Source organism: Rhinatrema bivittatum, chromosome 2 (genome assembly GCF_901001135.1).
Source record: "Rhinatrema bivittatum chromosome 2, aRhiBiv1.1, whole genome shotgun sequence".
Lineage (NCBI taxonomy): Eukaryota > Metazoa > Chordata > Amphibia > Gymnophiona > Rhinatrematidae > Rhinatrema > Rhinatrema bivittatum.
This window is the reverse complement of record NC_042616.1, coordinates 40,251,216-40,267,643: the sequence shown is the minus strand read 5'-3', so window position 1 is coordinate 40,267,643 and position 16,428 is coordinate 40,251,216. Positions and strand designations below refer to the sequence as shown.

The 16,428-nt window shown below is 43.9% G+C and overlaps 1 protein-coding gene across 1 annotated transcript; it reads left to right on the top strand.

Annotated features, from left to right (window-relative positions):
- The first annotated feature begins 1,628 nt into the window (after nt 1-1,628).
- On the top strand, nt 1,629-12,690 carry LOC115085908 (gastrula zinc finger protein XlCGF58.1-like). Its single transcript, XM_029592446.1, has 3 exons — nt 1,629-1,911; nt 2,272-2,398; nt 7,310-12,690. Exons 1-3 carry the CDS (start codon nt 1,888-1,890, stop codon nt 9,487-9,489), a joined length of 2,331 nt encoding a protein of 776 aa, XP_029448306.1. The 5' UTR covers nt 1,629-1,887; the 3' UTR covers nt 9,490-12,690.
- The last annotated feature ends 3,738 nt before the right edge of the window (nt 12,691-16,428 follow it).

Sequence of the window (16,428 nt, the reverse complement as noted above, 5' to 3'; positions counted from 1 at the left end):
TGCAAATCAAATAATAGACAACTTCTGAACAAACAGTATAGTACTCCTCTGTCTCCCGACATGGGATCGAGTTTCGCAGAAGCTGCATCGGAAGGAACAATTCTATAGAGAAAATCAAGTTTTTTTTTAATTATACATCTTCAGAAATACAGACCAATATTTTGGCTAAGGCAGAGGATCAATAACATACATACCAAGGTGGTGGAGTATAAATATAGAAAGCTTACAGAAAATCTTAAATATTAAAAAAAACAGGAATTGTGGTCAAATTAGCATCTAAAACAAAACTTAGATAAAGACACAATTGCTATAGAAAAAGGGTTAAAATAGCAGCAGTACAGACCTTATTGAGAGTTTACTAAGCATATTTCCCATAACCACAACATGGGAGAAAACCTTTGCTAAACAGGGCCCTAAGAATTGTTTGTTGTGCAGCTTTAAAAGCGATAACGACCAGTATATCTTTCAGCCATCTTCGACCAATATTGTGCTCCAATATTACGTTACTCAGGATTTACAAGCAAAACATTTTTTGTGCAGATAAATCATATTTTATCTGCACAAAAAATAATGTTGAATGTGAACAAATCATGTTTTCTGTGCATAAAATGATTCCTGCACATATGGGCTGATTCAGTACAGTGCGCTCCACCTGCCCAAAGGCAGGCGTTAAGTTCAGCTGGCACCGGGAAAGTGTACAGAAGAGCAATAAAAACTGCTTTTCTGTATACCCTCTGACTTAATATCATAGCAATATTAAGTCGGAGGCCCCAAAATAAAAAAAATTTTTAAATGTGCCCGCGGGTCGGAAGACAGACGCTCAATTTAGTCAGCGTCCGTTTTCCGAAGCCGTGGCTGTCAGCGGGCTCGAGAACTGACGCCGGAAAAAGTGAGCGAAGGCTGTCAAACCCGCTGACAGCTGCCGCTCCTGTCAAAAAAGAGGCGCTAGGGACCTAGCCTAGCGCCTCTTTTTACCGCGGGCCCTCATTTGCATCTTCTTCCCCCCTGAATCGCACGCACAGGAGGGTACTGCATATGGAGTTAAATGAAATTAGCTTGGGCATCAGGAAACTGGGGCTCTTTGCATCGGTTCCCCTGGTGAGGTGCTTAAAGCTGCTTCATTCACTGGCACTTTCTCCAGCTGGGTGACCCGATGGAGGGTCTGGAAATGCGAGAAAGCCTCAGCAGCAGCAGATTTGTTGCTAACTTTTACAGAACAGCTGTGCTAGCTCCGTCACATTCAATCACATTTTTAAACCCTGCAACGGGTTTAAAACGTCTCCAGATCTACCGACAGCGGTGAATGTAAAATGGTAATCTCCTGGGCTCCCATATATAAATCCACCACTCTGTCTGTACTCTATAAATGTCTCCTCCTGCCCCCTTCTGATGTCATCAGTCTGAGCCCTAGTGTAAAGCTCGTCTCGTACCTCCCCTTACGTGATGTCATCAGTCTGAGCCCTAGTGTAAAGCTCGTCTCGTACCTCCCCTTACGTGATGTCATCAGTCTGAGCCCTAGTGTAAAGCTCGTCTCGTACCTCCCCTTACGTGATGTCATCAGTCTGAGCCCTAGTGTACAGCTCGTCTCGTACCTCCCCTTACGTGATGTCATCAGTCTGCTCAAAGCAGGAAGAGCTGTCCTGTGCTGGGGACAGACAGCGAGGATATGGTCTTTTCTTCTTTCTTCCCTTTAGTTTGCAGATTAACAGCTGAACCCAGAACCCTCAGGCCCAAATTTCAGCTTCTTGACCTTCTCTCCCCCTCCTCCTGCCCCTGGATCAGCGCCTAGGCTGCACTGCAAGAGGCAAAACCCTCAGCTCTTCCCCTGCCCCACAAAGAACCCCAAATTAATTTCTAATCCTGAAAGCAGCAAGAACAGAGAGGAAAATGCCCGCAGGAGCTTCTGCTCAGGTAGGAGATTGCTCCCAACTTCCTGCCCTCTCTACAAACCCTGCTGCAGCTTTCTAACCTGGGACACTGCAGAATCAGCCCTGATTTTTAATAGGATCCCGGGCAAACCTGGAGCTCAGAAAAAGCATTTTTGGGCCCTCCTGACTGTTAAGAGAGATAAAGGGCTCCAGAAAATGATATTATTTATCCTGGTTCTACCTGAAACTGGTTTTCAATTGCTATATTCCTGCTCTGGGACTCTGTGTTATGCTATTTACACCCAGAAATCTCTCCCCCTTCCCAGCTTGAGATCCAGCACTAGGAGGTCTCCTGATGGACCAGATGCAGAAGGTGCTGAGTGTGGAAACTTTTATTTTTCAGGTCTCAATAACTTTTGAAGACATCGCTATCTATTTCTCTCAGGAGGAGTGGGAATATTTAGAAGACTGGCAGAAAGAACTTTACATGGATGTAATGAATGATAATTATGAGACTCTGATCATGCTGGGTAAGAATCGTTGTACTTTTTTAGTAGCAGGACTAAGACATTTTGATAAAGAGGATTTCAGGTTTGATTTTATAAAGTGAGATAGTAATCAAGTGTTGTACTGATCACATTGCCTCCTGTCAGCTGTAGACATGAAGGGCGCACAATGAGTGGGATCAACGGGCAGAATCTGTTGAATGAAAATCTGTTGAGAGGGAGAAGATGAAGGGTGGATGAGTTGTCTGTGTGTGGGAGAGGGGATTTATGCTGCAGTTAGGCTGCTGGGTGTTTGTATGTGCGATAGAGCGGTGCAGTACTAGGCATGCATGTGAAAGGGGATATGTATCAGTGAGGCAGGGGGTCCTCCTCTTCATCCCCTCAGTCCTAGACATCACTTTCTCCCCACCACAGTCTTGAATCCCTTTCTGCCTTTCCCGTATTTCTCATCTTTTCCTCCTTCCTACCTCATTTTCAATTCTCTTTCTGTTCCTCACTTCTCTTCCTGCCATCTCCATAGCAGTTCCACTTCCTTGCTTCCCCATACCTTTTGATAAAATCCCTTTCCTCTTCCCAAAAAAACCCTTCAGAAATGAACAAAATAAATAATACAGACACCCATGAAATGTTGAAAGCTTGATTTTTTTTTTAAGTTTTCCACACGAACTTTTGCAACTTTGCCACTGTACTTTCCAGCTCTTGATGCAGAATCTACCCCTGGATAGGAAATTGGGGGTTGTGTTTGTAGTGAAGGTAGAATGGTTGCTTCACTGTTAAGCAAGTGGATTATATTGAGCATAGAATGGATATCACATGTGGCAATGGGGTTATAGTGAGGATGATGTTACAGTGTATGAAAGGTAGGTTGGATGTCACAGGTGGAAGCAGCATAAGAACATAAGAAAATGCCATACTGGGTCAGACCAAGGGTCCATCAAGCCCAGCATCCTGTTTCCAACAGTGGCCGAACCTGGCAAGTACCCAAAAACTAAGTCTATTCCATGCTACTGTTGCTAGTAATAGCAGTGGCTATTCTCTAAGTGAACTTAATTAATAGCAGGTAATGGACTTCTCCTCCAAGAACTTATCCAATCCTTTTTTAAACACGCGGTGGCCTCTCCCTCATGGAGACGCCACCGCGGAGAGGCCCAGCCGCGGCCCAGGGAGAGCGGAGGACTGCCGGGAATCAGCCCAGAGCCAGCAGGGAGGAAGGTAAGAGCCCGGCCGTGGCGTCCCGCGGCTGGGAATTGCAATAAGGTGTTTGTGACTGGTGTTCATATGGAGTGTCTCAGTAAAGGTTGTGAATCTAGGAGTGGAGGGAGCGTGCCAGGTAGGTGAATGGAGAAAAGACTACCAGGATGAGTGTGGTTGGTGATGTGATAGAATGTAGCCAAGGAAGAAAGAGGGGTGCAGGAGGGAGGGCAGCATGAGAGGAGGGGGTAGGGAGGGAAGAGCATGGGGAAGCAGGAACAGGCAGGAGGAGGTGCAACTTTCCAGCTTTAGGGGTCAAACGGCACGCGTGGAAGTGTGTCAGTGTACGAATGGCAGTGAGACTCCATCCAACAGGGAAGGCATTAGAGTGGTATAAAAGAGGTTGTTCCAGAAGGAGTAGCCGCTGGCCTCTTGAGGATGGAGGCTCGGGGCAGGAGGCTTTGGAGGGTCTTGAGCCATGGAGAAGGAGCAGGTGCTGCACCCGGCAGTGCTAAGGGGTTTCAGAAGGAGTTATGGCGTGAGAAGCTGAAAGGAGAATGGAGATCGCCACAAAGCCCTACAGGAGTTGAGAGTTAGAAGAAGCAAAGAGAGAGTGTCTGAGGAGACCAAGACCAGAGAGGATTGGGATAAAGTGAGAAGTGTGTTGGAGTTCTGCTGGATCCGAGAGAGAGCGGTGCCTGTGAGAAGTTCCAGCTGTAGCTAAGGAGCTGCATCTTCCTGCTGAACCAGACAACCCAAGCAACACCAGGTACTTTTTGACTGGTGTAATACGATGGGTTAAAATAAATGCTCTCAGGACAAGCACTGTGTTCAACATGGGAAACTTGCTTATCAAGTGAAGAACAGTATCAGCGGGGCTTATGCAAGTGGTTGTGGGGGAGAGTAGCTTGTCTGTGCCTAGGACCTGATGCAGCAGGAGGGGGGATTGCATGGCCAGCAGCCCTACAGAAAGGTTCCTAGACCCAGGTGCTGGCTCATCTACGCACACACACTTGTTTACTTAAGCCCTATAAAGAGGTTGGGGTTCTCCAATGGGAGGCTGGAGCCTCACCCGTGCACTGACGCGTGGTGCAGGATCTTTCCCGTTGAAGCTGCGTGCTCCTGTTTTTCGGTTGCACCGGGGTTCCCCGTCCTGATGAGTGGCAGGATGCTGATTTGGTATGTATTATAGTCACGGGAAATGAACTATGTGTGCTGTAAATAAAGCTGTATTTTACTATTGTCTACCTTGTATATTATATTATAGTGGGTGTGTGTTGGATGCCGTGTATGGGGTCTCTGTATATCTCTCACTCGGGATTCTTGTAACAACTAGTATATTATACGGTTAATGTTTTGAGTTTCATGATTTCTACTTTTATGTATTTTTCTAAAATTAGAGAAACCCCTGTGCTAGGTTGTGCCCCGTGTAATATTCCCTCCCGTGCCGGGGTGTGTGCCCCGTGTAATATTCCCTCCCGTGCCGGGATGTGTGCCCCGTGTAATATTCCCTCCCGTGCCGGGGTCTGTGTCCCGTGTAATATTCCTTCCGTGCCGGGGTCTGTGCCCCGTGCTTTATTCCCTCCCGTGCCGGGGTCTGTGCCCAGTGTAATATTCCCTCCCGTGCCGGGGTCTGTGCCCCGTGTAATATTCCCTCCCGTGCCGGGGTCTGTGCCCAGTGTAATATTCCCTCCCGTGCCGGGGTCTGTGCCCCGTGTAATATTCCCTCCCGTGCCGGGGTCTGTGCCCAGTGTAATATTCCCTCCCGTGCCGGGGTCTGTGCCCCGTGTTTTATTCCTTCCCGTGCCGGGGTCTGTGTCCCGTGTAATATTCCCTCCCGTGCCGGGGTCTGTGCCCCGTGTTTTATTCACTCCCGTGCCGGGGTCTGTGCCCCGTGTAATATTCCCTCCCGTGTGCCCACTGCTTTTTTCTCAAGCATGACTTTCTTACCGCACTGAATGGGGGATTTTCAAACTGTTCACACTGGGGGGAAAAATCTGTGGCTACTTTTCATCTCTGACCTTCCATTAGCTTTCAAAGCCAAAGCATAGAGATATATTTTTTGAAACTTACTGTTTAATAAAACATCACAGCACATTGATAATATCAGAATAACAAGCTCTGCATTATCCCCGAAGGGAAAACCAGATGTTAAAACAAGAAGAAAAAGAAAAAACAGTTCTGTGCCTTGGATCACTTGGCTGGATACAAAACAGAATGCACAACAAGACCGCAAAGCACTTGCAGAAAGCAGAACAGAGAAACATCAGAGCGATGATAGCCTGAGCCAAAAAAAAAATCCTCAAGTTCTAATATTCAAGTTTACTCCGGGTGTAACGCGCTCCCTTAACCCAGACCCCACCGTTGCACGAAAACGCCGGGCAAAGCATCAGAGCTGGCGCACATTCAGTCTCATGTAGGAAACCTACAGCACGTTAAGGTCCGTAAAATAAAAAATAAACACAGAGCATTGTCCATCTGTGCACAGAACGTCCGCCCTCCTGTGGCGCAGCTACAGGTGAGGACCCAGGGTTTTGGTTTGTTCTGAAGGAGAAGCACAAGAGTCCCGCACTCTACAACGAAGAAAACTCCTGGGTGCTGAAAGCAAGCTCATGCAACGGGGCAACTGAGCCCATGGTCCTGCTGGGCACCATCTTGAAATCGCAATGACACACCAGCTTGAAAACGAAGTAAACCACGTCCTCCGCCCACGGTCTGCTGAAACAGCACCCTGCTCCGTTTTGTAGCAACAAGACATTTGCACTACAAATGCAGCAATTTCTTCTCTAGCAGCCAGGGACTTTGTTGAGTCGTGATTGGCAACCCGCGGTTTTGCTGGGTACCGTATTTGGAACCTAATACCTTTTATTATAGAAACATAGAAATGACAGCAGAAGACCAAACGGCCCATCCAGTCTGCCCAGCAAGCGTCACACTTTTTTTTTTCTTTTCATACTTATCTGTTTCTCTTGGCTCTTAGTAACCTTTTGGTTCTATTTCCCTTCCACCCCCACCATTAATGTAGAGAGCAGTGTTGGAACTGCATCTAAGTGAAATATCTAGCTTAATTGGTTAGGGATAGTAACCGCCGCAATAAGCAGCGGTTACTACCCCTAACTAATTTAAGCAATGGTATGAATCAATGCTTGTAAACATGACTATGTTATGTTTCTAGTTTACTATATGTATCACTCAATAAACAATTTGAACATAAAAATAAATAAATAAATAAACTGTGGGGTCTGGCTAGGAGCACCACCAGAAACGTCTGCTCCTCCAAGCAGGTCATCGCTTGACACCAAAATATATATTTGAATGGGAAATAACGTGCAACGATTTGAAAATGCAAACTCTGCACACTCCTTTCCTCCTCACCCCTAAACATGCTCTGGGAACCCTTTCTCTCCATGAGGCTAATAGTTATAGGCATTGTGTACGCTTAGTCGCATTGTTGGGAGTTTTATTCAGAGAGAGCCAGTTTCTGGGTCCGAATCACTATTAACCTGCATAAATGGCTTTCAGAATTGTCCACTGTGATCAAAACAGGCATGTGCGAGATACACAATTATTTTCTTTCCTCTGAAAGAGGAAATGACACATGGTTGCTGGACAATGGTATGAACCAATGCTTGTAAACAGCAGAAACTCAGCAAGAAACAACAAATACTATTGTATTACTGAACTGCTTAAACTGTCTTTCTTCTATAATAATGTCCAACTTTTACTTATTTTTTTTAAATCTAGAAAAAGATGAACCCAGAACCAGTAATACAAGGACACATCATTGGGAGCTCAGTGAGAATCCAGAAGGGCATAAGATGTTACAAGAAAGAAACAGAGAGGAGCCGCTTTCTTATTCGGCCTGCGGGGTAAAGTGCAGGAATCATTGCATCTCAGAAAAGAAGCAAAGAGACTTTCCTGTGTATGAGCAAAATGCCACTAATATCACACACACAGGAGAGCAGCAGAGAAAGCAGACAACAGAAAACAGATGTTTATGTGATATATGTGAGATATTCTATAAGGATATTGTAATTCTGAAACCACAACAGGTATCTGACACTGAGGACAAGCAATGTATCTATACAGACTATAGCAAAACCCTCAGTCAGAAGGAAGAAATGCAGACACAACAGAAAATATGCACAACCCAGTCATCTTTTACATGCACTGAATGTGGGAAAGGTTTCAGTAGGAAGAGAGAACTAATACTACACCAGAAAATCAACAAAGGTAAGAGACTGTGTTCAGCTACAGAATATGGCAAAAACTTTATTAATAAAGTAAATCTCACAAATTACCAGGAAAGCCACACTGATGACAGAACATTGTCGTGCACTGATTGTGACAAGAGTTTCAATCAGAAAACAAACTTCACAAAACACCACAGGTTTTTCCCAGAAGATAGACCGATTTCAAATAAGGGATGTAATAAAATCTTATGTCACAAAGAAGATAATGGTGACGGATCATTCTCTTGTACTAAATCTGACAAGTGCTTCAACAGCAAGGCTGATATTTCCCATGACCAAAAAGACCATAATGGAGAGAGAAAGTATCAATGTACTGCTTGTGGTGAAAGCTTCAGTCAGATGACTAGTCTCACAAAACATCAAATAATACATATAGAAATTAAACCATTTACATGTACTGAATGTAATAAAAGATTTAGTTTGAAGAATTCACTTACCCGCCATCAGAGACTCCACACAGGATTAAAACCATACAAGTGTAGTGAGTGTGGTGAGTGTTTCAGTTGGAAGAATCAACTTATAAGTCACCAGATAATCCACACAGGAGTAAATCCATTTACATGTACAGAGTGTGGAAAGAGCTTCCATTTTAAGGTAAACTTCACAAGCCACCAGATAATTCACTCAGGAATGAAACCATTTACATGTACTGAGTGTGGTAGAAGCTTCAGTTTCAAATCTACTCTCACACGTCACCAGAGAATCCATACAGGAGTGAAACCATTTATATGCAATGAGTGTGGTGAGTGCTTCAGTTGGAGGGAACAACTTATAAGCCACGAGAGAATCCATACTGGAGTGAAACCATTCAGATGTTCTGAGTGTGGTAAAACCTTCAGTTTGAAGGCACACTTCACAAGCCACCAGAGGATTCACTCAGGAATGAAACAATTTACTTGTGCTGAATGTGGTGAGTGTTTCCGCTTGAAGTCACATTTTGCAAGCCACCAGAGAATCCACTCAGGAATGAAACCATTTACATGTACTGAATGTGGAAAGTGCTTCAGTAGGAAGGAAAGCCTCTCACGCCACCAGAGAATCCACACAGGAGTTAAACCATTTACATGTACTGAGTGTGGTAAGTGCTTCAGTTGGAAGGAACAACTTATGAGCCATCAGAGAATACACACAGGAGTGGATCCTTTTATATGTACTGAGTGTGGTAAGAGCTTCAGTGTGAAGTCAACCTTCACAAACCATCAAAGAATCCACTCAGGAATAAAACCATTTACATGTTCTGAGTGTGGTGAGTGTTTCTATTGGAAAAGACAGCTTATAAGCCACCAGAGAATTCATACGCGAGTGAAACCATTTGTGTGTACTGATTGTGGTAAGAGCTTCATTTGGAAGGTACACTTCAGAAATCACCAGAGAAGCCACATGGGGGTGAAACCATTTGCATGTACTGAGTGTGGAAACAGATTTCGTTTGAAGGCACACTTCAAAAGCCACCAGAGAATCCACTCAGGAATGAAACCATTTATGTGTACTGAGTGTGGCAGGTGCTTCAACCGGAAGGAAAGCCTCACACGCCACCAGAGAATCCATACAGAAGTGAAACCATTTGCATGTGCTGAGTGCGGTAGGAGCTTCCGTTTGAAGTTTCATCTCACTTGCCACCAAAGATTCCACTCTGGAAGTATGCTGCATGATGTAGGAGCTTCAGTTTGAAATCAAACCTCAAAGTCCACCAGAAAATCCAGATGGGAGTAAATATTTTAATGTACTGATTGTGGTAAGATTTTAATTGTGATGTCATACCTCACAGTCCATAGGAAATCCACACAGGAGTAAAATAGTAAGAAGAGGTTAGATTAAAACTAAAGAAGAAAGATTAAGTGCAGCATAGGATTATGGATCACGGACATGATGTTGACGGCCAACATAGAAACAATGGTACAAAAGATAAATGCAGATTCTGTAAAATAAAACTAGAAATGATTACACATTTCATTATGCACAGGACCCTAGAGGCAGGCTGTGCTCCAGAGTCTCAATGCATGGATGAGATGATAGTGCAGGAAAAAGAGCTTTAGATTTGTTAGGAACTGGAGAACATTCTGAGGAAGGAGGGAGTCTATTCTGACAGGATGGGGATCTGCCTTAACCAGGCTGCTGATGGTAACTTTGAAAAAGGAGATAGATCAGTTTTTACACTAGAATGTAGAGGACAGCTGACAATCAATCAGCAGTGCATGGTTCGGAGGGAGGTATTGTCAAAGGATATTGACAAACCAAGTAAGTTAGAATGGCCTGGTAGAAAAGTGTTTGTAAAAGCTGATATAATTAAATACAGAACAGCAGATAAAAATGACTCCAAATTACCTATATCATTTGATAGTAAGCAGATTGTGGATATCTATAAAATCAGAAATACAAATTTCTGTATGCAAATGCAAGAAGTCTGAAAAATAAGACTGGAGAGTTAGAATGTATGGCACTAACAGAAGATACAGACGTAATAGGCATTGGAGACGAGGGTACAAATTATATTCACATGACAGGGTAGTTAAAATAAGTGGAAAGGTGTCATGATATGTCAAGGATGGCATAGAGTCAAGCAGGATATAAGTTTTACATGAAACAAACTACATACTGGAAACTTTATGAATAGAAATGCCAAGAGTAAAAGGAAAAAGTATAATAGTGGGGATAATACTACTATCTGCCTGGCCAGAATAAGAAAACAGACTGTAAAATGCTAACAGAAATTAGACTGGCTAGTAAAACAGGCTACATAATAATAATGAGAGATTTCAATTACCCAAGTATTGATTGGCTAAACGTAGTAGCTTTTAACTATAAAAAGAGAAACTATGATGAGGACATTTATTAGGAAAATTCTAAAAGGAGACATTCACAAGGTTAAAATTTGCAAGAGACATGGACATTGTTTAAAAATTACCAAAAGAAAAAAGTGTCTTACACAAGAGGATAATGCACACCACAAATATACTAAGTTCCTCTGTGTCTATGCCAATTTAAGCACAACATTTAAAAATACATTTACTAATAGAGAAATGTGTTGATCATATTATGCACTACCAGCTTGTGAGCTTTTAATTGTGTGTATTCTTTTGTATTTCATATATCTGTCCAGAGAAGTACTCCATGGAAAAAATGTTTTAGCCTCTTCTTCTTTTAGCTTGCACTTTAAAAACATTGTTGAAACTTCTTTCGGTCTCAATTTGTATTGTACCCCCTCTATTTTAGCTAAAGAATTTAGTGTCTGTCTTCATTATGATGTCACATTATTGCTTGAGGGAGCAACATACAATATTTTGCTGACACACTGACACTCTGGTGATAAATCTTTACAAAACTGTCGGTTTTGTAAAAGTTTGGTGCCAAAGTGAGAGTGTGCCAGAAGAGTACTGTATGTTGCTCCCTGTGGGAATTCTCACTGAATAAAAACTTCTGCTTTCCAACTGCCAGTGTTCAAATTTAATTCCATTGGTGGGAATAGTGTCCTCCACAACGCAGTACCGGAAGACTGGAGAGTGGCCAATGTGATGCCAGTTGTTCAAAAGAGCTCCAGGGGTGATCCAGAAACCTGTGGACCAGTGAGCCTGATGTTGGTGCCAGGCAAAATAGTGGAAGCTATGCTTAAAAACAAAAGCTACTGACCACACACACAGGCATGGTTTAATAGGGGAGAGTCAACATGGTTTTTTTGCAAAGGAAAGTCTTGCTTTACCAATTTACTGGTGTTTTTGGAAGTTGTAAATAAACATGTAGGTAAAGGTGAGCCTGTTGGATATAATATATTTGGATTTCAGAAGAGAGATTCCTCAGGAAATTAGGAAGTCATAGGATAGGAGGCACTGTCCTTTTGTGGATTGGTAATTGGATAAAAGGAAACAGAAGATAAGTCTAAATAGTATTCCAAATGGAGAAATGTTATTTTTATTTATTTAGATTTATATTCCACTTTTCACAGTGCTTGATCTTTTCTTTCCATTTCATTTCTCTGCTTCTCTATTCACTTATAGCTACATTCCACTTGTCCGCTTCAGATCTTCCCATCTCTGCTATTCACTTCCCCAACTGTACAGTATCCTTTATTGCCTTCTCTCAGACCTTCATCTCCCTCTCACTGATCTCCAGCTATCTGCCCCTGTTCATACCACTCTGCTACCTCCTTGTTGGCTCTCTCACCTCCCACTATCCCAAAGCTGACTCTTTCTACCCAAACATCTGCTTTCACTTTACCTGTCGCAGCTTTCCTATCTGTCTCTTTTCCTCCTTCTTGTCATTTCTTCATATCTTTTGCCTTGCACCTTTCTTCACTTCTTCCCATCGTACTTTACCTCTGTTACCCCAGTTGTTCCTCCCCAGTCTGCAATATCCCTATTTTCAACTCTTTCCTACCTACCAACTCTCTATCTCATTCTTTCAACCCTCTTCCCATCCCCTTTCTCTAACCACCTCCCGAGTTTTCCTCTTCCACCTCTGTTCTCACTCTTTTCCCACCTTCATGTTTCTCCCTGTCTTTCACCCACTCCTTAGTCCCCCAGTTCCATTCTCTATACTCTGTGGGGAATTATGAGCTTTGCCAGCAGGCCATGTCAGGGGTTAACTCTAACTTTCCTTCTCTCTGACCTTTGCACTGAATGCAGCAACACTAGCACATCTTAAATCTCTAGCTTATGATTAACCCTCACTGCCTAAGGAGAGGATACCTGGCTGTCACGTATTTCTCTAACTTATAATTAACCCTCACTGCCTAGGAGAGGATACCTAGCTGCCACGTATTCAGATGCAGGCAAAAGACAGACACATATATGGTATAAGCTTCAGCAGCCAATGAAATGATCTGTACACACCCCCTGAGCCAATAGTCTAATGACACGTCTGTATGCTATGGCTAGGAGAGCCAATGATATAATGACACGTCTGTATGCTATGGAGAGGGGAGCCAATGATGTGATGGCACATTGTATGCTAAGGATGTATGTACAATAAAAAGGGGACCCACGGGAGTGGTCGGCCCTTTTCCTTCTTGCCATGAATCCTGCCTGATGTGTCTTCATTGCTGCAATATCTGGTGATCCCGCGACGTGATAAGCTCCTTGCTCATTCGGCTGGAACAGCCTAGGTGCGCACCATAACAGCAGACTTGCCCTCGCGATCGTAAGTATTTTTAAAGTATTTTTTAGTATTTTTTAAGTATTTGTCAGCGAGTTTTCTCCCCACATTTGTGAGTATGGGAAGTGAATTGTCAGTTCAGCAGAGGCTTCATGCTAGAGAGCTGCAGAAAATAATAAAGAATCATTATTTCGTCACCAGGGGGGAAATAGCACAAATCAGAACAGGGGACTTAGAAAAATTGATAGGTGAAATAGCTTGCCATTGCCCATTGTATCCAGAGGCTGGAACTCTGGACGTCCAAGATTGGATTAAGATAGGCAACAGTCTTCATGCGCCCCCAAGAGCTCCCATAAGGCAATTATTACTCTGGCAAAAATGCACAGAGGCCCTAGAACACATAGGGACAAAAAGTCTCAAGGCACCATCTCCAGTTCATGTGCCCTTAGAAGCAGACAGTAAAGAAGCAGGCAGACCGCCCATCAGTACACTCACTCCACATACCCTTCCCCCACCTTATCCACAAACTCCCTCAGAGACATCAAATTCTCTGTATCCGCAGCTCCCCATACCCGAACCCATGACACAGCCCATCCACACCTCCCCACCTTATTTAGAAAAACAGCCCTTAAGCACAAGCCACAACCTGGCCCGTGTGGTGCAATTCGCATAGGGTTTCACCAGGAACAGCAAAAAGGAAACCTTACAGGGGAAGAACTATTAGAAGGACTTCAAGCTTTTCCCATCACAGAAAGGATCAATGATCTAGGCGGGACAGAATATAGTTGGTCCGCCCTTCCCTATAGTATCCTCAGAGAACTCCGTAAAAGCATCAAGGAGACAGGGTTCCATTCCTCTTACACCCGAGGGTTGTTAGAGGGATTGTCTAATGGCTACAAATTAGTTCCCCAAGATTGGAAAGATTTATCCCGCATGCTCCTCACCCCAGCCCAGTATGTAGTATGGGAATCTGATTACCAAAGGGAAGCATTGATAGCGGGAACCACTTCGGGTGGCGCCTATCTCCCAGAACAGCTATATGGGTCAGGGCAATTTGCCACCATGGAACAACAAGCAGTTGGCATACCAGCGGTCGCTTATCCAGCGATAGTCCACTGCGTGAATAAAGCCTTTAAAAAGGTCCCCGATTCAGGAAAGGTCACGAAGTCATTCACAATGACCCGCCAGACAGCCACAGAGCCCTATACACAATTTATTGATCGCTTGCAGGAAGCCATTCGGCGACAGACAATCCAGAAGCGAGCATGGAACTCATAACAAAGTTAGCTTTTGAAAATGCAAATGCCGACTGTCGTAAGGTTTTACAACCCATAGTTGGCAGACCTGATTACACCCTAGCAGACATGCTCAAGGCCTGTGCAGATGTAGGTACCCACGCCTTTCAAATGGATGCCCTCGCTTTCGCCCTACAGAAAGGCCAATTTTACAAACCCAGAGGTACATGCTTTAACTGTAAGAAACCCGGCCATTTTAAGCAACAATGTGGAGCCCCAGGTGGCGGAACGTATAAGGGAACTGACTCTGCAGGGGACTCCAGATCACGACCAAAAACTGTATGCCCCAAATGTAAGAAAGGGTTCCATTGGGCTAATCAATGTCGAAGTACCGGTCAGGGAAACTAGTTTCCGGGCCAGCGACAAGCCCCAGCCCAATTGTCGCCACCCCCACGATTCGGGCACAGCCAGCCACAGCAGCAACAGTCGGCAGCACCGGCATAGATCTTATTAATCAAGACACCAAATTCGTAGCATTCCCGGGGCAGGTCACCCTGATGCCCTCCCAGTTCACAGGCCCTTTGGCTGAACAAACCATTGGGTTAATTCTGCCTTGATCCTCTGCAAGCAAAGCAGGGATCTTTGTTATTCCAGGGGTTGTGGATTCTGATTATGAGGGTACCCTTATGATTCAATTTGAAACCAAATCCTCCCTCACATTGCACAAAGGGGACTCCTGGGCACAGTTAGTCATGGTCCCCTGTGTCTTGCCCGTAGGAGGACAGCAGACTGCCAGAGGCTCCAGTGGCTTCGGATCTATCCGAGCCCCGGCACTGCACCCTAGCATCCTAGCAGTGACTCAGGCAATCAAAAAAGAGAAACCGAAGAGAACCTACTTGCTAGACGGTAAGCCCTTTGAAGGCATTTTAGACTCAGGAGCTGATGTCTCAGTCATAACCACTGATAACTGGCCCACTGACTGGCCAACAGTAGACTCCCCCTCGGTGTGGGGGGTGGGGAGACGGCAGCTGGCTCGCCGCAGTGCTCGCTGGCTAACAGTGACAAATCCCTCTGGCTCAGGCACAGCAAACTTAAAACCAGTAATTCTTCCCATCCATATTAACCTTTGGGGACGAGACTTGATGAGTCAGTTTCAAGCCCGGCTAATACTAGAAGATTAAGCATGTCTCACAGTAAACCCACTGCTCTCCCCTTAGCTTGGAAATCCACCACACCCATCAGAGAAAGATCCAGTGTATGCAGAGCCTTACGTTGTAACTATAGTGAAACTGGGACGGACACTGTGCAAACTCAATGTGAAATGATCCCCTTTTGACAAAGTTAAATAGGACCAGATTTAGGATGACTCCGTTTCTCTGAGATTTAATTTTATAGCAATTGCTTGCATTGCCAGTGCACAGAATTTGTATTTTTACTGCAATATTCATTTTAGGACAAAGTAAGTTAAGATAGAATCTGTTTACAAGAGATCAGCAAATCCTTGCCAATCATTGTCTCTGGTTGATGTTATCTAGTTATGTTATCACTTGCTGGCACATTTCTTGTATAAGGATTATAGTTTAACTAAGTTAATGTTATACAGTGCTGCCTTTCAGTACCTCTAGACTTGATTCATTGAATGAAGTTCTCTCCTGTGTTTACTTTCTCTTGAGAAACACTGTTCTGCATTCCTACACTAGACCTCCCCCCCTCACTCTGTCTTTCTGTTGTTAACTCTTAATTGCCACTCGTGGGGGGAAGGGAGAACTTTTGAAAAGAAAAAACTGGACTTAGTACTGCAGTTTCTCTCCCTGATTTCTGTATCTGTTATATCTCTTGATACATTTCTTTATCACAACACTTACTCTATACCTCTCAATTTCTGAATTATCTGCCCCAACTGTGCGTTGTAGCTTTCAAAAGGGGGCACGAGACAGATCAGATCTCCTGCTGATCCAAACCTCCTTCTCCCTCAACCTTCAATACTGAACCTTTTCAATACTTTCAAACTTCTTTAATACTGAACTGAGGTTAATGACAAGGACATTTAATAGTAGTAACAGTTGCTTTAGCGTGTAGCAGACAGAGCTGAGCGAACAGCGTGTTTAAGTTCCTATTCTAATAATTAATTGATATTGTATTCTGATATTCCACATTGAATTTAAGCTCAGAGTATTATTGATTGAATTTATTGTTCCAGGTTGCAATCTATAAAGTAATGATGGTGCCTCCACTAGGAGGCGCTATGCTATTCTATCAGTTGTACTATATTATTATTTTAATAATT

What these genes read in the sequence shown, in the direction of transcription:
- LOC115085908 (XM_029592446.1), top strand. Translation starts at nt 1,888, where the DNA reads ATGCCCGCAGGAGCTTCTGCTCAG. An exon ending in CCGCAGGAGCTTCTGCTCAG is followed by an intron (nt 1,912 to 2,271) that starts GTAGGAGATTGC and finishes TTTATTTTTCAG; the next exon opens with GTCTCAATAACTTTTGAAGA. An exon ending in TGAGACTCTGATCATGCTGG is followed by an intron (nt 2,399 to 7,309) that starts GTAAGAATCGTT and finishes TTTTAAATCTAG; the next exon opens with AAAAAGATGAACCCAGAACC.